This window comes from Podarcis cretensis (genome assembly GCF_951804945.1).
Source record: "Podarcis cretensis genome assembly, chromosome: 7".
In the NCBI taxonomy this organism is placed as follows: domain Eukaryota; kingdom Metazoa; phylum Chordata; class Lepidosauria; order Squamata; family Lacertidae; genus Podarcis; species Podarcis cretensis.
In genome coordinates this window covers 5,523,226-5,545,393 of record NC_137176.1, presented here as the reverse complement: position 1 = coordinate 5,545,393, position 22,168 = coordinate 5,523,226, and the positions used below count along the sequence as shown (strand labels likewise).

General features: G+C 42.4%; 1 protein-coding gene and 1 pseudogene across 2 annotated transcripts; both read right to left on the bottom strand.

Annotated features, from left to right (window-relative positions):
• Positions 1–2,524: 2,524 nt before the first annotated feature.
• Positions 2,525–7,536, bottom strand: LOC307219554 (protocadherin gamma-B5 pseudogene; annotated as a pseudogene). The gene is made up of 2 exons: positions 7,054–7,536; positions 2,525–4,876 (listed from the first exon to the last, which is right to left on the bottom strand). The product of its transcript is annotated as a protocadherin gamma-B5 pseudogene (transcript).
• Positions 7,414–9,425, bottom strand: LOC307219975 (protocadherin gamma-B7-like). Its single transcript, XM_079983594.1, has one exon. The coding sequence runs from the start codon at positions 9,354–9,356 to the stop codon at positions 7,554–7,556; it is 1,803 nt and encodes a 600-aa protein (XP_079839720.1). The 5' UTR covers positions 9,357–9,425; the 3' UTR covers positions 7,414–7,553.
• Between the last annotated feature and the right edge of the window lie 12,743 nt (positions 9,426–22,168).

Sequence of the window (22,168 nt, the reverse complement as noted above, 5' to 3'; positions counted from 1 at the left end):
ATGAAACAAGTGCAAAAAATCAAATGTTTTCTTCTTCTTTTCGATGTTCAATGGCACTCAAACATTTCATTTATCTACTGCTCTCCTTATGCAGGAAAAGGCTATACTAGGTGGCAGTGGCTTGTTTGCAGGCTGCTAGTTCAAGAGCCTGGGAGACACACCTATGTTGACTATGATTTTTTAAAAATTGCTTCAGTGTGGTTCACTTTGCAACAAAAGCAAGGAAGCTCCTGGAAGCCTTCCTGATGGAAATAGGTCACCTCAAGTCATTTTGCACAGCTCACAGCTTGGGCAATGCAATGCCATCAAGCCAACATTTCAATAGGGTGCTCCTGAAGATATGGGTCCATTACTCAAGAGACTAACTTTAATCATGTTAACTGAAGAGTGACTACTGCTCTCCACAAAGGACAAACCTGGACCTGCCACCATCCTGCTATGAACTACAGAGATACACTTGGTATAGGAAAGGAAAGGCTGTTCAGAGATGTCACCTTCCTACATTCAATCAATTTTGGAATTTGCTATGAAGCTTTTGTCCAGAAAGAAATAAAACCAGGCTTCTGAGGGCCAAGTTTGCAATAAGGTGGATTTTGAGAAGGGAGCAGAAGAACATATTGCTTCAAAGGAAGTGGGGGTGTCTTTCCTTGGAGGAGACCCAAGTGAGTGATGGACTGCCTCTGCTTTACTGCAATGGCTAATTGTTATCTTCTAGATTTAGTTAAGGGACGCGGGTGGCGCTGTGGGTTAAGCCACAGAGCCTAGGACTTGCCGATCAGAAGGTCAGCTGTTCGAATCCCTGCAACGGGGTGAGCTCCCGTTGCTCGGTCCCAGCTCCTGCCAACCTAGCAGTTCAAAAGCACGTCAAAGTGTAAGTAGATAAATAGGTACCACTCCTGCAGGAAGGTAAATGGCGTTTCCGTGCGCTGCTCTGGTTTCGCCAGAAGCGGCTTAGTCATGCTGGCCACATGACCCGGAAGCTGTATGCCTGCTCCCTCGGCCAGTAAAGTGAGATTAGCGCCACAACCCCAGAGTCGGTCATGAATGGACCTAATGGTCAGGGGTCCCTTTACCTTTACTAGATTTAGTTAAAAGTTTAAAAGCAGTAGTGATGCAGGTACTGTATATTCCTGGGCTATCTTGCTCAGAGTGAGGCAGTTCACCTTCCTCATAGGGAGGCATGGTGATGGGGTGGTTGCTCCAGAAAGCCCAACAAGAGCCAGGTGGTGGGTGGCATAGGCAGTGAGACAAGTGTGTGCAAGTTGGCAGTACTAATCTGGCTCTCATTTGGCTGACAAAATACATTTGTTTAAACACCTCAAATGCAACCTCAGCCATATTTTGCTACCGTTATTTCTCCAATCACAATCTGAAATATAGTGATTATATGAGGAAGTACCTTGGGAGGTATTCAGAAGCAAGGGGAAATAATACTGAGTTACTATTAAAACGTTTGTGATGCACTTTTCACATTTAAAATGAACTAGAAACATAGGGACACGGGTGGTGGTGTGGGTTAAACCACAGAGCCCAGGGCTTCCTGATCAGAAGGGCGGCTGTTTGAATCCCCGCGACGGGGTGAGCTCCCATTGCTTGGTCCCTGCTCCTGCCAAACTAGCAGTTCGAAAGCATAACAAAGTGCAAGTAGATAAATAGGCAGGAAGGTAAATGGTGTTTCCGTGCGCTGCTCTGGTTTGCCAGAAGCAGCTTAGTCATGCTGGCCTCATGACCCAGAAGCTGTACGCCGGCTCCCTCGGCCAATAAAGCGAGATGAGCACTGCAACCACAGAGTTGTCCGCGACTGGACCTAATGTTCAGGGGTCCCTTTACCTTTACCTTTAGAAACATAAAAGTACTATTAAAGCTGGTTCTACCTTTGGTGAATCATTTTAGGTATTTCCTGAAACATTTTATTCTAAAATTAAGCCATGCAGTTGGGACCCTTCCCTCTAATTTTCACTGCCCTAAAGCAGAACAAAATATACAGCTTTCTGATGGTATAAGGTACATCTTTCTCTCTCTGTCTCTCTCCCTGCCATTCCTCCCCCTCTCTCATCCCACTCCTCATCTCTATCAAACACATTTTTCATTAAAGGTATGAAGTGGAAGAACAGAAGTTCATCAGTAAAATGAAGTAATGATAAATTAGATAAAGGTTAGACGGCATACATAGCATTTTCTTTATGCCACATCCACATCCGATGAATGTGTTGAGGGGATGAAGAAAGATCTTACTCATCTCCACAATTTCAGTTGAAGATCTGAACATCTACAAATAGGCCTGTACACATACCAATAGACCCTTCCATTTGCAAGATTTCTGATGACAAAGAAAAGGCCTATTTGAGAACACCTGTACAGCATGTTCTGTACAGACATTGAGCTTCAAGTACACCTGTGAGGTTCAAGCAGAGGGGGTAGCTGCCCCATCTTCATGTGAACTGAATGTTTATATGAAAAAACTCAGATAAATCAGCTTAAAACATACTAGTTGCCTATAGACATAAAGAGACTGCTTAAAATGTTAACCATGTACCGCTGAAAATAAACTCACCATATCAGCATTATCCATCTCAGAATTTAGGATATTGCCTCCATTGGCAGTCAAAGTCACATTAGACTTATCTGCGGTTTGAACATTGGGTGTTGGAAAGGTGAACTCCTGTACCCTGGACTCAGAAGATAAGCACAGCTGATACGAATATGGCAATGTTCCTTCTTCATAGTTTGGTGGGAAAATGACTGTGTTGTTTGAATGGGGAACAGGAGCAAAACACTGCAGGAATTTGGGGTTCCCTGATCGCCGAATCTTCATGAGAATGGCCAGAATCACTGTCAGGAGGAATAAGAATGAAATCAAAGCTAAGGCCAGCACCAAGAAGAACTGTAGATCAGATTGATACTCGGAGTCACTGGGCTGGTGGCTAATTTCCGGAAGTGCCTCCTGGAAGTTCTCAGCAAACACCAGGTTGAGACTCACGGTAGCGGATAGTGGTGGCTGCCCATTATCCTTGACTAAGATGATGAGCTTCTGCTTCACAGCATCTCTTTCCAAAAAAGCCCGTGAGGTCCTGATCTCCCCAGTATGGGAACCAATGGAGAACAGCCCAGGTTCTGTTGCCTGGAGCAGATAGTAGGAGAGCCAAGCGTTGTGTCCAGAGTCAGCATCCACAGCCACCACCTTGGTCACCAGATAACCCTCCTCTGCTGAGCGAGGCACCATCTCAAACAAGGAGGAGCCCTCTACTCCTTGAGAAGGATAAAGAATCTGAGGGCTTTGGTCATTCTGGTCCAGAATGCACACTCTCATGGTGGCATTGCTGCTGAGGCGGGGGGAGCCTCCATCTTCGGCCCTCATCTCCACTTGAAACTCCTTGACTTGCTCATAGTCAAAGGAGCGCTGAGCATAGATAGTGCCAGTCTCAGAATTAATGGAGAGGAAGGACGAGAGAGGCAACCCCTCAGTGATGCTGTTGCGAATAGAGTAGGTGATTTGAGCATTCTGGTCCACATCTGGGTCAGAGGCTTTGACCCTGAAAATGGAGGAGCCTGAAGGATTGTTCTCTGGGACATAGGCAGTATAATAGGGTTTCTCAAAGGCAGGGCAGTTGTCATTGATGTCTGAGATCTGCAGTGTGATGGTTTTGTATGTGGAAAGAGGAGGGTTGCCTTTGTCTGTGGCTGTGACTGTGATATTGTACTCTGGAGTTCTTTCTCTGTCCAAGGGGGCGTCTGTGAGAAGCTTATAATAATTATTGGAGGCTGATACCATCTTGAATGGCAAATTGTGTTGTATATCACAAGCAGTCTTCCCATTATCTCCAGAGTCTCTATCATTTACATTGATAAGGGCTACCAGGGTTCCTACTGCAGAGTCTTCAGGGATTGGGCTGGATAAAGAGGCAAGAATCACTTCTGGGGCATTGTCATTCTCATCTAGGAGTGAAATTTCAACATTGCATTGAGCGACTAATCCTCCCCCATCTCTTGCTTCCACTGCCATTGCATATTCTTCTATTTCCTCAAAGTCCAGAGCCTCTTTAAGTGTTATTGTCCCTTCCTGTGGATCCAAGTAGAATTTCTGTTGAGCAATTTCAGGGATGTTACTAAAATTATAGCTGATTTGAGCGTAAGAACCTTTATCTCTATCTGTGGCTTTCACCTGGACCACTGAAGACCCTTTGGGGGCATTTTCTTTCAGCTTGACTGTGTATACTTTTTGAGTGAAGACTGGTGGGTTGTCATTTGCATCAATGACGGTGATCCAAATTTTGGTTGTTCCAGTTTTGGCAGGCTTCCCTCCATCCAGCGCCGTAAGGATTAATTGGAAACTGCCTTCACTTTCCCGATCTAACTGTTTATTCAATACTAATTCTGCATATTTCTTTCCATCCTTTCTTTCTCTCACTTCCAGAATAAAATACTGATTTGTGCTAAGGTTGTAATTCTGGAGAGAATTCACCCCAAGATCAGGATCTTCAGCTTGTCCAAGGAGAAATGTGGTGCCTTTTAAAGAGGATTCACTTATCTCCAGCTTGATATCCCCTTTTACAAAATATGGTGCATTATCATTAATGTCTTGGATCTCTACAGTTATATGAAAAATATTCATAGGGCTGTCAAGCACCACTTCAAAATTGATGGAGCAGATTGCAGTTTGACCACATAATTCCTCTCTATCAATCCTCTCCCTTACATACAAATTCCCATTTTCTGCACTGAGAGTGAAATATTGCTTTTTACCTAGGGAAAGGATATGCAGATTGCCATTTCCTATTTCTCTGTTATTCAATCTCAGGTCTTTGGCTAGGTTTCCCACAATGGATCCCTTTTCCATTTCTTCAGGGATGGAATAATGAATGTGCTCTGAGGCAATCTGACCACACAGAGAGAATAGTAAGAGGAGAGGTACTTGCCTTCTTACTGATCTGCTGTTTTCCTTCTGCCTATCTTCCATTCCTCTTGCAGGGATGTGTGCTTTATCCTTGTTTTCTGTGATCCGTTGAGCTGATGAGGAGTTTCACATTCCCATTAGGATGCAGAAGAGCTCAATGAGGGGTGATAAACAAGGCTACTGGTTGCTGTTGAATTTCTGTACTTTGCAGTGGTTTTTGTTTCTCAGCAAAACACTTTGGAGGTCCCTGTGTTCTGCTGTTTCCCAGCTCTGTGTGACTGAACAATCACATTGCAGAAGCAGCAAATCACTGGATTTTCAGCTCCACTGTGAGAACTATGTTGGTCAACAGCGGCACTCTGAGTCTCAGATAAGGAACTGCAAGAGGTGTCTTATGTCTTCAGCAAATAGCATATAAGGGATTTCTTGCCGCTTTCTTGCATATGTGGGTGGCAAGTAAAACACATAATGTCTTTTGTGATTTTGCAAAAGCAACAACCCAAAATGTATTTTTTATAATTTGACATTACAACCCACAGTAACTCAAATTCTTTATAGTATCAATAACATAGAGGAGAAGTCATCACATCTCCATCTGCCTGCTTATTGTGAGAAACTTGAGATAATGTTACAAAAGGCTTCCAGGACTTGCAACAACTTTTTTCATTTAAATAAATATAATGTCTTCAATAAAGCTTCTTTGAGTATGGCAGAGGTATGCATTTTAAATACTTGCAATATGATTCTACTGTAGAATAAGAATATTAATATTTCAGTTTTGTATACAGGCCCCCCCCCCATTTACGTGATATCGACCTGCACTCAACTATGTATATGTGTGGTTTTGGGAAACAATTAAATAATTCAATTCAAACCTGGAAATGCCAGAAGAGAGCTGAAATGTCCACGTGACTTGCAAGAAAACCCTCCCTGGAGCCCAAAGAGGATGGCAATGAGGGCACAGGAAGCCCAGAAGAGACTAGAGGCACAGAGAGGCTTTGTTTAGGCTGCTCAGCTTCCTTGCCTAACAGCTGATGTGTGGGATAGCGCAGCAGCAGCCGCTTTCCCATGCATCCTGCAGCCTCCTGCCAGCCCCATAACTTCAATTCTAGTTGTGGATACTTTCGGATACAGTAGGGTGTTTGGAGGGGGGGGGGACACTTTATGCGATTTCAGTTATGCCTGCAGGGGTCAAGAACATAAACCCTGTGTAAGTGGAGGGAGACACCTGTACTTTTCAGAACTATTCCAGATGTTACACATCATGAATCTTTGATTTGCTACAGATGTACGTATGACATTCAGTTAAATCTGGTTGATTTGCATGTAGAGTATCTGTTTGACACACACTTACAGATATGTGTTTATTGACAGCTTCCTGCCAATGTTCCCCATATCTTTTTGTCAGTCAGTGACCTTTAGGGACTATGTATCTAGTTACTTTGGCATATGTATCTGCTTACTGCAACATTTATGAAGTGCTAGTGGTGAGTGAATTTAAGAAACCTGAGCTATGTTATTCTGTCAACTTCTTACCATAAGTATTTAGGTAGACTTGCTAGACGCACATGGATTAGTAATGTATTTCCAGCTACTAAGAATGCTGCAGGTTTCTTTACCTGCAGTCCTTCAATGAGAATGAGAATAAGGTCAGGCTTAGCCTAAGAGATATATCTGCCCACCAGCCTGTCCATGAACATATAACTTGTCTTCCATCCTTAGCTCTTGTTCCTTTATCTGCAACCCATCTAGGAGACCTTCTGCCTCTGGTCCTTGCTTGTTTGATTTGGCCGAGATTTGACCAAATTATAATTTAGCACTATAGCCCTAACATGTGACATAATTATAATGGTGATTGTCTGGCACCATTTAATTTTGTTAACTAATATAAGTTTCGCTCTACAAAAAGAAAAAGAAAATAAGTTGTTGATATAGCAAACTTGGCTACAAAATAATCTTAGATTAAAATCAACGACAAGTGTTGCACTTTCTGAGAGCAACCTAAAATGAAGAATATTCTACAGCCTCTTAATCGCCAATTGCTGAAAGGTATATAGCAGCTAGAGTAAGCTACATGTAAACAATTAATATTTCCATTATAGTTATGGTTAAAAATTATTGAAAATACAGCACAAATAATTTTTGAAAAGAAAATTTACCTTGTCATTATTAACTTTGTCCAAATGCAAATTGCTTTCACTTCTCCCTGTGAAAGGAACATCAGATTTCTCGCCGCTAAGAATATTGTCTGCCATCTGGACATTGGGTGTCAGGAAGGCAAACTCATTCTTCCTGGACTCAGAAGACAGACACAGCTGGTAGGAATAGGGCAAAGTCCCATCTTCAAAGTTGGGTGGGAAGATGGCACCATTCTTGGAATGGGGAACAGGACCAAAGCACTGTAGGAACCTGGGATGCCCTGATTGACGGAGCTTCATTGTAACGGCCAGAATGACAGTCAAGAGGAACAAGAAGGAGATCACAGCTAAGGCCAGCACCAAGTAGAACTGCAGGTCAGACTGATACTCCGAGCTGCTGGGTTGGCTCTTCATTTCCGGAAGGGCCTCCTGAAAGTTCTCAGCAAACACCAGGTTCAGAGTCATGGTGGCCGAGAGAGACGGCTGCCCGTTATCCTTCACCATAATGACCAGTCTCTGTTTCACAGCATCTCTCTCTCCACAAAGGGCCTGGCTATCCTGATCTCTCCAGTATGAGAACCAACCGTGAAGAGTGCCGGCTCAGTGGCCTGAGTGAGGTGGTAGGAGAGCCAGGCGTTGTGTCCAGAATCTGCATCCACGGCCACCACCTTGGTGACAAGATAATCTGCCCCGGCCGAACGAGGCACCATCTCAAACAAGGCTGAGCCCTTGGCTTCTTGTGAGGGGGACAGGATACGAGGGCTGTTATCATTCCTGTCAAGAACAAACACCCTGACGCTCACATTGCTGCTGAGAGGGGGAGAACCCCCATCTTGGGCCTTCACTTGAAGATGGAAATCTCGGAATTGTTCATAGTCAAAGGATCTCTGGGCATAGATGGTGCCAGTCTCTGAATTAATGGAGATATAGGAGGAGATGGGAAGCTCCTCAATGTTGCTGTTGAGGATGGAGTATGTGATCCGTGAGTTCTGGTCCATGTCAGGATCAGAGGCTTTGATGGTGAAAATGGAGACACCTGAAGGATTGTTTTCTGGCACATAGATGTTGTAGGATGGCTTCTGAAAGGTAGGGGCATTATCATTGATATCAGCAATCAAAAGTGTGATAGATTTATGTGAGGAGAGAGGGGGAGTGCCATTGTCAGAGGCTGTTACTGAGATATTGTACTCTAGAGTTATTTCTCTGTCAAGTGGACTATCTGTCAGGAGCTTGTAGTAATTGTTAGATGAGGGAAGAATTCTGAAGGGCAAATCATCCTGTAAATAGCAAGTGACCTTTCCATTATCTCCACTATCTTTGTCATTCAAATTGATCAGAGCTATTAAGGTACCAGGCAGAGTATCTTCAGAGACTGGGCTAAACAAGGAAACCAGGGTTACCTCGGGGTAATTGTCATTCTCATCAATAACTCTTATTTCAACTTTACAATGTGTCTCTAACCCACCCCCATCTTTTGCTGCAACTGTCAAAGTGTATTCTTTGGTTTCCTCAAAATCCAGTAGCCCTATAAGTAGGATTGAGCCATTCAAAGGATCTAGACTGAATTTCTTGTTGGCATTCAGTGGTATATTGCTAAAATGGTACCTGATTTGGGCATTTGAACCTTCATCATTATCAGATGCTGTAACCCGGAGCACAAGCGATCCAACTGCAACACTTTCCCTCAAACTGACCTTGTACACCTCTTGAGTGAAAACAGGTGGGTTGTCATTGGCATCTGTGACATTAATCCATATCTGGGCAGTCCCAGTTTTTCTAGGTTCACCCCCATCCAACGCTGTGAGAATCAAGTGAAGGGTCTGTTCGGTCTCTCGATCTAATGGTTTCTGCAGCACTAAATCTGCAAATTTATTTCCATCATAAGTGTCCTTAACATCCAAAGTCAAATATTTATTAGAGCTCAGCTGGTAATTCTGGAGCGAATTCATCCCTATGTCAGGATCTTCAGCTTTCCCAAGGAGAAATCTGGTGCCTGGCAAAGTGGATTCCACAATCTCTAAGTTGATATTAATTTTCAAAAAATGTGGAGTATTGTCATTAATATCCTGAATTTCCACAGTTATATGGAAAACATTTAAGGGATTTTCAATCACCACCTCAAAATTAACCAGGCAGAGTGGAGTTTTGTCACATATTTCCTCTCTATCAATCCTATCATTTACATAGAGGTTTCCATTTTCTGCATTGATATTGAAATACTGCATTTTATTCACAGAGACAGCATGCAGATTGCGCCTTCCTAGATCTCTGGCATTCAGTCCCAAATCCTTGGCCAGATTCCCCACAATCGAACCCTTTGCCATCTCCTCAGGGATAGAATAGCGAATCTGTTCTGAGGCAGCCCAGCAGGAGAAAGGCAAAAATAAGAGAAGCAGTACTTGCCTTCTGAGTGCCTTGACATCCTCTTTCTGCCTTCTGTCCATTCTGTTTTCTGATAAAATACTTTTCCAGCTTGTTTTGAACAGGTTTCTCAGCAGAACAAGAGACAAACCCGTTAGATAGAATAATCTCGCTTTTTCTTATTGTATTTAAACCAGTAGTATTTTCAGTTTCTCAGCTAGACTGTCCTTCCTTTGTGCTCTGCTGTTTCCATTATCTGTGCAGTTGCTTTGAGGTATCACAGTATAGGAAGTATCTGTGGATATGCATCTAGATTGGCTAACAGTGACACTACGAGGTTTAGACAGAGAACTGCATGAGATGCAGTCCCAGTTAATGTGAATGAATAGAGATTTTGATTTCATACCAATATAAGCCATAGTTTATTTTAAGTTAACTGAACAAGGCACCCCCTGAAGTGTGACCTAGTGGTTTTATTCAATATTAATTGTACAAGTGTAGAAATCTTTTGAAAATTGTTTTTGGAGTCTCTTAAACTTTGTATTTTTTCTTTCCTTTTTAAAAATACCAGTTCAATGGCATCAGGCTGGGACAGTGTTTATAAATCTGTAAATTAAATAAATAAAACAAATGAACATGCCTCCTAGCTCTACTGCAGCTTTCCCATGTCCTTGCAGGTGCCACACATGGCACAAAGAAGCCATTCTGTGGCATGTTGTGTTGTATGGATCTGGGATAGCTCAGTTAGTAGAGCATAAGACTCTTAATCTTAGGCTCATGGGTTTGAGCCCCACATTGGGCCAAAATCCCTGCACTTCAGGGGGTTGGACTAGATGACCCTCATGGTCCCTTCCAACTCAACAATTATATGATTCTATGGATCATCGTTTGCTTGTTTCACAGAAGCCATGAGTGGTAAGACAGGAAGAAGTCTAGAAGATATGTTGGCTTCACACAATAAATCTTACTATGGCTTGCTTGTGCTTCACATAGTGCCCACAGGGGCGGGAGTAAGCCATGGTTTAAAACAAACTATGGCTTAGCATGATGTGCAAAGCAGCATATTATGTAGATATGTATATTTTAGGTCTGGATCAATGGGATGCAAAACAGGTGACTGCCTAGGGCAGTTTGCAATCTAAGATATCTCCTCAACTATCTTCTGAACAGATGAAACAAATAGTACAAGATGTTTGTCACTTTAAAACCTGGCAACGTTGACCTGCGTGCTCAGTATTGTATTAACATTCCTATTGTTGTTGTGTGTTGATTTCAGTCAAATCCATGCATGTGTATTTGTTGTTTTATATGAAAGCAATGAATCTTCCATCCAACCCTTGCATCAAAGTTCTGAGATGGACTACAAATGCAATAAAGATACTCAACAACTGAATAAAAGAATAAAGAACTGGAAGTGTAAATGTGTTTCCATAGTGAAATATGAAGATGACACAATTTCATTAGAAGCAGATCAAATGAAGATTAGAAATCACATAATAATGTGGTAAAATAAGGACCGTATGTTTTTCCTGTTTGTATGCAAGAAGTTTCCTGCTCATATGGAAGAACTACATGTCACTGTGGAGGGCGGTACATGCACTTCCGTCAGACTCTTTATTCTACACAATGTCTCCCACCAACATTTCCTAGCTGTCTAAAGTAAAGTTTTGATACACATTGGCACTGTCGATAAAACTTCCAAAAACAAATTTGGATACGCTTTCTCATCTTTACAGTCACATTTTTCTTAGAACATCTCTCCTCCACCTAAGACAACAACAAAAATATAGTAAGGGGAAGGGCAAATCACATTACCCTGGTATCTCCCTAATTACAGAACTCTGGTTTTATTCTGAAGATCTTTTGGTCTCATGGCATTGAACGTCTAAATGTCCCTACATTGCATGGTCAGATAATAATGCTTCATAGGGCTTATAGAGCACAAAGGTAAAGAAAAACAAAGCAACTATCTTGTGAAGAGTTGTAAGATTTGAAGATAACAGTAGAGAATCTGAACATGCCCCAGCATTGTTACTACTGCTACTGTTAATGCACAATTAGATGTCACAGGCTCCAACGAAAAGTAGCAGTCGTCCCCCCCCCCCCCGCGCCAAATATATTGTTATGAGTTTGTGGGTGCCAGACTCCCCTAAATTCCTGGACCCAACACAGGTTAAAATGTAATACAGGTGAGCTTCCTTATGAAGTAATCACCTGGAAGATGAGCCATTAAGAAAGAACAAAGGAACGGCAATGGGCCATTAAGAAAGCAAAAGCTCTGGGCCAGATGGCAATTGGGTGGGCACCTCCCCTCCCTCAACTCAGATTTAGAAGACAAAACCAGAGTTCTACAGTAGAGTTTAGGATTGGAGTGGAATGTCACAAGGCAGGACTATTGCATGGGAGGCTGGTATGCATCTTCCCTATTCCATCTAGTTTTGATAGTCTTAAAAAAAATTAAAAACCACCTTCTCAGTCAGTGTTCAAAATCTGGAAGGAAAGGGGGCCCTTAATTAATCACACATCACCACTCCTTCACTCCCAGAAAAATTAGTCAGATAACACCCACACCCATAGAACTAAAACAGTACTAATAGAATAACTGAAGAAGTGTGTGCATACACACAAAAGCTCATACCAATAACAAACTTAGTTGGTCTCTAAGGTGCTACTGGAAGGATTTTTTTATTTTGTTTTGACTATGGCGGACCAACACGGCTACCTAACTGTAACTAGTACTAACAGAGCCATCACAAAAGGTAACAAACCTAAATGCAAAATCAGATGCTCAATAAAGAAGAGACGTTGTTAGGACTCCCCAATGTATTGATACATCGCCCAGGATGGGTTTGAGAGCCAGAGCACAATGGTACCTTCACTTGCTGGTATATATGGCACCTTCACCATATATACTGAGGCAGTTTCACCCCAGTGCCTCACATGGCTAGGCCTAATGCAGCTCGTTCTTCGCTCCACTTTTCAACATTGCAATGTATCTCTATATCACAATGTCTGGTTGGTGATACACGGCTATGTTGAAAAGCTGGTAACGCCCAACCCTGGACATTGTATGACCTCCACGTAAGCTTTGTACAAGCAAATCAGGCAGTAAGACTGAAGAAAGGCATGGATTAGATAGATCTCTAAGAACTGTGAGACAGTAACAGTTATTAGGAATTTCCCTGCCACCCAGTTGATTTATTTAAAATATGCCCTAAATTTAAATACAGTATTTATTTGAAACAATAAAGTAATTGCTTCATTATATATTGAACCTCAAACACCCTATTTCTTTACATCTTTGTGATAAAAAGCATAAACAGGCTTTCTCTAGGTTTTGTCATGCAATAATATAATATTGAATATTGAATAAAGGAAACCAAAGTCTTGACATTTATGTGCTCACCTGAGGGATTGCTGCCTCCTCCGTAACTGTGTTAGAGTTACCTATAACTAACAAAGGGCCTGGCTTATCAGGAGCCTGTTGTGGTGTCAGAGTATTGGTACAACTTCCAATTGGAAAAAGAATCTGACTTTTCCGAGAGCCTGAAGTCAGTGAAACCTCGTGGCAATAAGACTGAAGAAATGCTCGGACTCCATCAATCCCCACAAATTGAGAGATGGGAGCACCATCAAAATGCACACTTCCATTGTCACACAACTGAGAATTTTTCCACCTGCGAAGTTTGAGTGCCAGTAACACAAGGAGGAAGGCAAGGAACAAGCAGGAGACAAAAGCCACTGCAGTCACCAAGTAGAAGGTGAGATCTGACTGTGGATCTTCAGATACTGGGACACTGCTCAGATCAGTCAGCATGTCAGGGATGCTGTCAGCCAAGACCACAGTGACAGTGACTGAAGCCGACATTGGAGGCTGCCCATTGTCCTTGACTAAAACCACCAGGCTTTGCTTGAGGGCATCTTTCTCCAGAAAGAATCGGGCTGTCCTGATCTCTCCCGTGTGCAGCCCCAGAGTGAAGAGCCCTGGCTCGGTGGCCTTGATCAGCTGGTAGGAGAGCCAGGCATTCTGGCCAGAATCCGCATCCACGGCCACCACCTTAGTGACCAGGTAGCCTGGCTCAGAGGAGCGAGGGGCCAACTCTATTCCTGTGGAGTCGTCGGTGGGAGGGGAGGGGAATAGGATTTGGGGAGCATTGTCATTCTGGTCCAGGATGAAGAGAGTCACTGAGACGTTGGAGCTGAGTGATGGAGAGCCTCCATCCTGAGCCTTGACTAGGAACTTAATTTCCTGAAACTCTTCATAATCAAAGGAGCTCAAGGCATAAACAACCCCATTTTCAGAGTTAATGGAGAGATATGAGGAGAGAGGGGGTGTACTGATCTGACTTTCAGTGATGGAATATACTATTCTGGAATTCTCTTCCCAGTCCGGATCACTTGCTTTCAGAGAAAAGACTGAGGCTCCTCTTGGATTATTTTCTAGGAGATAAGAGGTGTAGGCTGACTGTAAAAAGAGTGGGGGATTGTCATTTGTGTCTAACAGCTGCAGTGAAATAATTGCAGAGGTTGATAATGTTGGAGTCCCATTATCAGTTGCTGTAATAGCAATGTCATAGGTTGCCACATGTTCCCTATCAAGGGCTCTGTCTGTCACTAAAGTGTAAAAATTGTCCATTGTTTTCTTTAGTTGGAAAGGAAGGCTATTGGGAATTGAGCACATAACCTCCCCATTGACTCCTGAATCCTTGTCTTGGACATTTAAAATGGCAATGACAGTTCCAGTTCGTGAATTCTCAAGGACAGAGTTGAGTTCAAAAGTTATTGTTATTTCAGGTGCATTGTCATTCAAGTCTATAACAAAGATCACAACCTTTGATCTGTCACTTAGACCGCCCCCATCCATGGCTTGCACCTCAAATTCATATAATGATGATTCCTCAAAATCAAGATTCCCAGTAAGGGTGATTTCGCCAGTTGTGGAATTTAACAGAAATATTTGGGAGTCCCTTTTCGTGATTTTTTGGATAGAGTATTTTATGTCTCCATTGATTCCTTCATCCATATCAGTGGCTTGCACCGTAGAAAGTGTGGATCCCTTGGGAATATTCTCATTGACACTCACTTCATAAAGAGGTTGACTGAAAACAGGTGCATTGTCATTTGCATCAAGAACAATGATGTGGATTTGTACTGTCCCAGACCTGATCGGATCACCTCCATCAGTAGCTGTGAGGAGTAGATCATAATCTGGTTGCTCTTCCCTGTCCAGAGGCTTCTCCAATACCAGCTTTGCATGTCTTGCCCCACTTTCTCCTGTTTGCACATCCAGAGAAAAATGGCTACTGCCTGTGAGTTGGTAGCTCTGTATAGAATTTATCCCCAGATCCGGATCCTGAGCTTCAGGAAGAGGGAAGTGGGATCCAGGTGTAGACATTTCACTGATTTTTAGTTCCCATCCCTTCAGCAGAAAGAAGGGAGCATTATCATTTATATCCATGATTTCTACTTCAACAACATAAAGCTTTAAGTTGCTCTCAGCAATAACTTGAAACTTTAAGATGCACATTTCTGCCCTTCCACAGATTTTCTCTCTGTCTATTCTCTCAGAGGTTTGTAAATGGCCAGTATTGAAATTCAGTTCAAAATACTGAATCATACCTGTACTAGTTACAATGCGGAGTCCATGGTCCAAAAGCTGCTTCCGATCTATCCCCAGGTCCTTTGCAATATTCCCCACAAATGAGCTTCTCTGCATCTCCTCTGGAATGGAGTAGTGGATCTGTCCAGAAACTGCCTTCCAAATATTCACCATTAGAAGGCATTGTATGATTATTTCTTTGTAACTCCAAGGCCTCTGTTTTTCTTCCATTTCCTTCCACGAAAAGGAATACTACTAGTTCTTGTTCAAATAGCTTTTATCTGTCCTTTTTTATTTTTAAAGCAAAACCTGCATCATTTTGTTCCCTGAACTGTCAGTTCCATTCCAGCCTATCTGCAAGAATGGGCAGGCTGGATCGCTCCATGTGTTAGTCTGCTGGATTGGTCAACAGCGACACCCAGAGTCACAGTGACAAAATGCAGGTGCTTCACACTAGAGTTGTAATCATTCTGCTTTTCATTATGATTTTTTTGTTGCTGCTTATGCAGAGGTTATTTGATTCGACATTACAGGACTATATCGCTGCTATTCAATTACCATTATTTTCCAGGACAAACAACTCTGTGTGCAAGGTGTACAGTAATATAGCTATGATGTTGTTTTTAAGGTTCAGGTGTCCTCAGATGTTGCCAACATTATAGCGGACTAACAAATTAGTGTCTGTTCCTATATTAAAAATGGGGGAAAATTGTTTGCATTTTTTAATGGGGGAAGGGGATTGCTGATTTTCTTACACTTAGGTGGCCTAGGGTTTTCTCTTTTTATTCTTGTTTTTGAACTTAAAACAACAACTCCACACTGGTCACAGTAGTGTTGAGGCTCTCTCTTCACAGCTTCTCAGCGGCTGCACTTCTTGGGAGTGATGGAATGCAACATAGCGTTGTGCCATTCCCAAGGCATTCCAAGAAGTGCCTCCTGCAAGAAACTGGAGAGTGCGTTGTGACAATTCCCTCCGGCCACACTTCCTGCAGTGCCATAGGTGATACGTGACATGATGCAGCATGACCTCCCTAAGGCATTCCAGGAAGTGCAGCTGATGGGAAGTGGCAAAGAGAGCCTTGCACTACTGCTAGCGGTGTGCAATTTTTTTTAAAAAAAATGTGAAAAAGCAAGAGAAAAGGGGGCGAGAACCTTCAACCACCTCATAAAGTAAAGTAAGGTAAATGAAAACTCCCCTAAACACTTTGGTGAAATTCCCATTCCCTCTACCTAAACAAGACCAATTATTCTTTTTCTGGGGTGGGGGCGTTGCAGTAATTAAAAGTGGTGAGCAGTTAAAGAAAAAGCTTCATAAAATTAAGACTTAATTTGGCATTATATATATATAAGCAAGTCTTCAAAGATTTGTGCCTCTCCTAAAAGCCTTTCTCTTCTGTCACAGCTCACCTGTTCTCTGAAGATGAGGGCATCCAGAGGAGAGCCTCAGAAGCAGATGTCAGTGCTCAGGTAGGATCATATAGGATTCCTCTAGACTCCTTTCTCTCTCCAACTTGCATCTGTTTCTCGGACACCTCTGCATTCCCATTTGGTGCCCCAGGTTCTTAAGTCTTCACACTGAAGTGTTCTTATTATTTTCAGAGAAATGGAATTGTTGTGTCAGCTGATATTCATTAACCGATTTAAGTTGTCCCTCTTCAACCAAGAAAGTAAGTGTAAAGAATCGAATGTCAATTTAAAGAAAGGCTACAACTGTATGTCACATTCACCCCAGCAGTATAGGTAAGAAAGGTAACCCCAGTCATGACCGACTCTGGGGTTGCGGCACTCATCTCGCTTTATTGTCCAAGGGAGCTGGCGTTTGTCCGCAGACAGCTTCCGGGTCATGTGACCAGCGGTGTAGGTACCTTCTTCTAAACTGAAAGGAGAGTCCATCTTGCCTTGTCTGCCTCCTTTAGGCAGCTCCACTCCGACTTGGATCTTTGGTTTGGTCCTAAGGCTGATCCATTTGCTGCCCATTTGTGGACCAGAAGAGGCTGCTCTTGCCATTGGTTGTCACAGGCCATTAAACATCTGGGATCAAGACCTCCTCCCCTCAGGGCCCACGGCTCCTCCAATTCCTTAGTGAGTGTCTCCAGTAAGCTTTCTTTCATGGAACACTTCAGTTTCTTCCCTCCCTTATCCTGTAGTTGCACATTACAACTCGTTATAATCAGTTCAGTATACCACACTACCAAACGGCACCTAATCGAAGCATCTGCCCCACAGTTAAGGCAGTGCCATGCAGGGAACAAAATCCTTCCACTACAATCAATCTGATCAAACGATTACGTACCTTCCAACATTTCTCCGATGAAAATAGGGACGTGCCTCCTCGCCACCTAAAAGACTTACCAGCTAATCCTAGGTGGATGGACTCTCTGACGGGGCTGGGAGGAAGTCGGTCCAACAGCCTGCTTCAGCCAGATCCAAAGAAGGCTTCCCCACAAGACAGAGCTTGGGCCTAGTCTAAACCATCTCATCTTCATTTACATGTGGGCAAAGATGCCCTTCCCTTCAGCAAGAGAGGGAATTCAATGGGACTTGCTCCTAGGTAAGTGTGAATAATCTTTCATTTATTTAGGGTGCTTCTCAAAGCTGCATTCCAAAAACAAACTGAAGTTGGCTGAGCATTTTCTTGAGCTTTAAGTTTGACCTCCTCAGAGTGGCTTTTGGGAGGCCCAAACTCCAAACGGAGTTAATGGCGGATCTCAAGCATGAAGTTAAAAACATATAATCATCTAGTTATTATAAGTTATTATGGGGGGGAAAGGTGTTGGTACTCACCATGAAGTTGTTACAATAAGTGCCACACTTTTAACATTTGACAATAAAAAGGTGCCGGTACTGCATACACTTGAGTATCCACAGAAAAAAAAGCACTGTCTTTATATATAAAAAATTATCATCAGTGGGCATGCATCTTGGCTACAATTCTAAGAGCAACTTTAAGTGTTTCCAAAGGCACATCCAACGGAAAGTTTGACCTTTTTTTAGCTGAACAGTCATTCCAGTCCATGCCTACCCTGCCCCTTGCTCATTCCGTATCATAAACTGTTTATGATACTCCTATCAGGTTTTTTTTAAAAAGAAAGCTTGTCATGCGAGTGACGGGGTGCATCAGAAACACAAATCCAAACCTCATCTGGACGGGCAGAACTACCCATGCTCTTACCAAAGAAATTAAAGTATAAGGAGTAGAGTGCATTAGTACCATTCACAATCCACAGAACAAAAAATTATACATATCTAAAGGAAGACATCAAAAACTGTCAAGACTTGTGTGAATAGCACTGGTTAGATTCAATCCATCTTACACTGCAGAATCAATTCATAAGCATACAAATGTGTCTACTTCAGAAGTGCGTTAAATTCTGTCCTCCAGTTTGAAGAACAATGAAAGTTAATTGCCCACTTTTCTTATTTCAAATTAGGTTTCGTTTTCAACTTTACAAGCATATTGCTTACATAAAATGCAATCATTTTATCTGATTTTGGCACCTGATTTTATTGAGTTTTCCATATGGCACCTGTCATACCTTTTGTTTGTAAAGTGTCATACACATGTTTTACATTTATTCTTATTTTGCAGGATTTATATACCACTTAATTGTGAAAATTTCTAAGCAGTTTACAAAAACATAGATAGCACTATATAAAAATAGTAAATAAATTATATTTTCTATAAATACAGTCAGCCTGAAATTTCTTCATTTTAATAAAATAGTTTCACCACATCCCCCCCCCATTCCTCAAGCTCTGACTTAGAAGTTATTGAGAGATTGACTGCTGCCTGACTTTAAAACTGCTCACAATATCAACAGCATCATAGTACAGAGAGGGAGGTCCACTGCCAAAGATCCCCTTGTGCAGTTGGAGACCTGCCAAAGATGTTCTGTGCACAGTATAGGACAAAATAATAATTCCTACATGTTCTGTGTGACAGGGCCCACAATGATAATTAAAATTTGAATTATTTCTATTGGAAGTGAATTCATATGAACATATGTACCACTTACAGCATATACTAAATATAAAAAAGGATATGTAAACACTATATTTTCTAAATAAATAATATTCATTCTGTTATCTGGTAATCACTCACCTTCACTTCTCCTAAATATATGAGCCATAAAAGGCTACTCAAACACAGCAGAGGAAACCAACAGACGTGAATAGAAAAACTCTACAAAAAAAAAAACCACTGGTGTATGACACTCTTTAAGTCATCCTGTGATTTGACAGTATCTGTTATTATAGAATGATGCTTGCTTGAAATATAATATTCTTAAACTTGCAATAACAGCAAAAAAATTTAATAAAATAAACTTATTGGATAGGTCAGCTTACTATATAGTGCAGAAAAAAGAACTCACCATGTCAGCATTTTCCTTTTCAGAATTTAAATTGCTTCCACTGACCATCAAAGAAATGTCAGAGTTGTCATTGCAAAGGAGGTTCTCTGCTATTTGGACTGTGGGCTGCAGGAATGTCAGCTCATTCCTCCTGGATTCAGAGGACAGACAGACCTGGTAGGAATAAGGCAAAGTTCCATCCTCATAATTGGGTGGGAATATGGCACCAGCCTTTAAGTGGGGGTCAGGAATAAAGCACTGAAGGAAAGTGGGGTTCTTTGACCTTCGAAGCTTCATCAGAATGGTCAGTATCACGGTCACCAGGAACAGAAAGGACACCAAGGTCAAGGCCAATACCAAATAAAACTGTAGATCAGACTGATATTCTGAGTCATTTGGTTGGGAGTTCATTTCCGGAAGAGCCTCCTGGAAGTTCTCAGCAAACACCAGGCTCAAAGTTGTGGTGGCTGAGAGAGGAGGATGCCCATTGTCCTTCACCAGGATGACCAGCCTCTGCTTCACTGCATCTTTCTCAAGTAATGCTCGGACTGTTTGCACCTCTCCTGTGTGGGAGCCAATGCTGAAGAGTGAGGGCTCTGTGGCCTGCAGGAGATGGAAGGAGAGCCAGGCATTGTGTCCCGAATCGGAGTCCACGGCCACCACCTTCGTCACCAGATAACCCGACTCAGCTGACCGAGGCACCATCTCAAAGAAAGGTGAGCCCTCTGTTGATTGTGAGGGGTACAGGATCTGCGGAGCGTTATCATTTCGATCCAAAACACATACTGTCACTGTGGCACTGCTATTGAGTGGTGGAGAACCTCCATCTTGGGCCTTCACTTGAATCTGAAACTCCCTGAATTGCTCATAGTCAAAGGAGCGTTGGGCATAGATGATCCCGGTCTCAGAGTTAATGGAGACATAGGAGGAGAGAGGCAGATCCTTGATGTTGCTGTTAAGAATGGAGTAAGTGATTCTGGCATTACGATCCAGATCTGGGTCAGAGGCCTTGATGTGGAAAATTGAAGCTCCAGATGGGTTGTTTTCTGGAATGTAGGCAGTGTAGGAAGATTTTTCAAAGGCTGGTGGGTTATCATTGATATCTGAGATCTGTATTGATATGGATTTGTGTGTGGAGAGTGGAGGGGTGCCTTTGTCTGTGGCTGTGATTGTAATATTATACTCGGGAGTCCTTTCTCTGTCAAGGGCACCATCTATGAGGAGCTTGAAGTAATTATCCAAAGATGATACTATCAGGAAGGGTACAAGTTCCTTCAGGTGACAGGTGACTTCTCCATTATCCCCAGAATCCCTGTCCTGAACTTTAATGAGAGCAATCACAGCTCCAGATGTGACATCTTCTGGAACTGGGCTGGACACAGAGGTAAGGATCACATCTGGAGCATTGTCATTCTCATCAAGAACCTCAATTTCCACTTTGCAATGTGCCGCCAATCCTCCTCCATCACTTGCCTGAATTATCATCACATAATATTGACTTTCTTCAAAATCAACACTTTCTATGAGTGTGATTGTTCCATCTCTGGGATCCAGATGAAACTTCTGCTTGGCTGTTTTTGGGATGTCACTGAAAGTGTAAGTGATCTCAGCATTTGACCCTTCATCACTGTCAGATGCTTTGACTTGAAGCACAGAGGTTCCTTTGGGTGCACTCTCCTTCAGGCTCACTTTATAGATTGTCTGGGTGAAAGCAGGGGCATTGTCATTAATATCAATAACTGTTACCAATATTTTGGCTGTTCCGGTTTTTGGAGGTTCTCCACCATCCATGGCTGTAAGGACCATGTGATGCATCTGTTCCTTTTCCCTGTCTAGTTGTTTCTGCAATATCAATTCTGCATATTTGCCACCATCATTGCCAGCTTGAATTTCTAGTTTGAAATATGGAGTTGAGCTCAATTGATAGTTCTGGAGGGAGTTTATTCCGATATCATCATCTTCAGCATTTCCAAGAGCAAATCGAGTTCCTGGCAGAGTAGACTCACTAAATTTAAGCTCAATATTTTCATTCTGGAAATGTGGGGCATTATCATTGATGTCCTGGATAAAAATATTTACTTGGAAAATATTCAAAGGATTGTGTGCCACAACTTCTAATCTGAGGACACAAGTAGATGATTTACCACAAATCTCTTCCCGGTCTATCCTCTCATTCACATATAGGTTGCCATTTTGTTCATTCAAATCAAAGAATTGCTTTTCTGAAGAAATACCAAGCTTGCGCTTTGACAGCTCTCTGACATCCAACCCCAGATCTTTAACAAGGTTCCCCACAAAGGAGCCCTGCTCTGCTTCCTCTGGAACTGAATACTGAACCTTCTCAGACACTACCTGGCAGCAGAACACAGACCAGAATATGAACAGAAACAGTACTTGCCTCCTGGTGATCTTCCTTGTTCTCTCTGCCTGCTTTACTTCCATTACATCCATTGCATTTCCTGATTTCTTCCTTCTTTCAGTATAGTTTGCAAGGCTCCCAGTACACTTATCTGAGATAATAGAAATGTTCTTCTTTTCAGCTGATTCTTGGGAAACTGAGAGCTTTCCTTTCTTGAGCAGCTTTTAAAATAAAAGCTTTTCCTTTCTGCTCTGCTGAAGTGTTGAGAGAGAGTGTTCTAAGAGTCTCGGAAATGCTGAGCCATGGCTGCTTCCACGTTGTCCAACAGTGACACACTGAGTCCACATGGGGAACTGTATTTGCCATTTCAATAATGGTACATAGTATATAATTTCTAATGTAGAGAACTGCTTTTAATTTACCCTTTACCATTGTTTTCAAGTTGTACCCCCCCCCCAATGGATT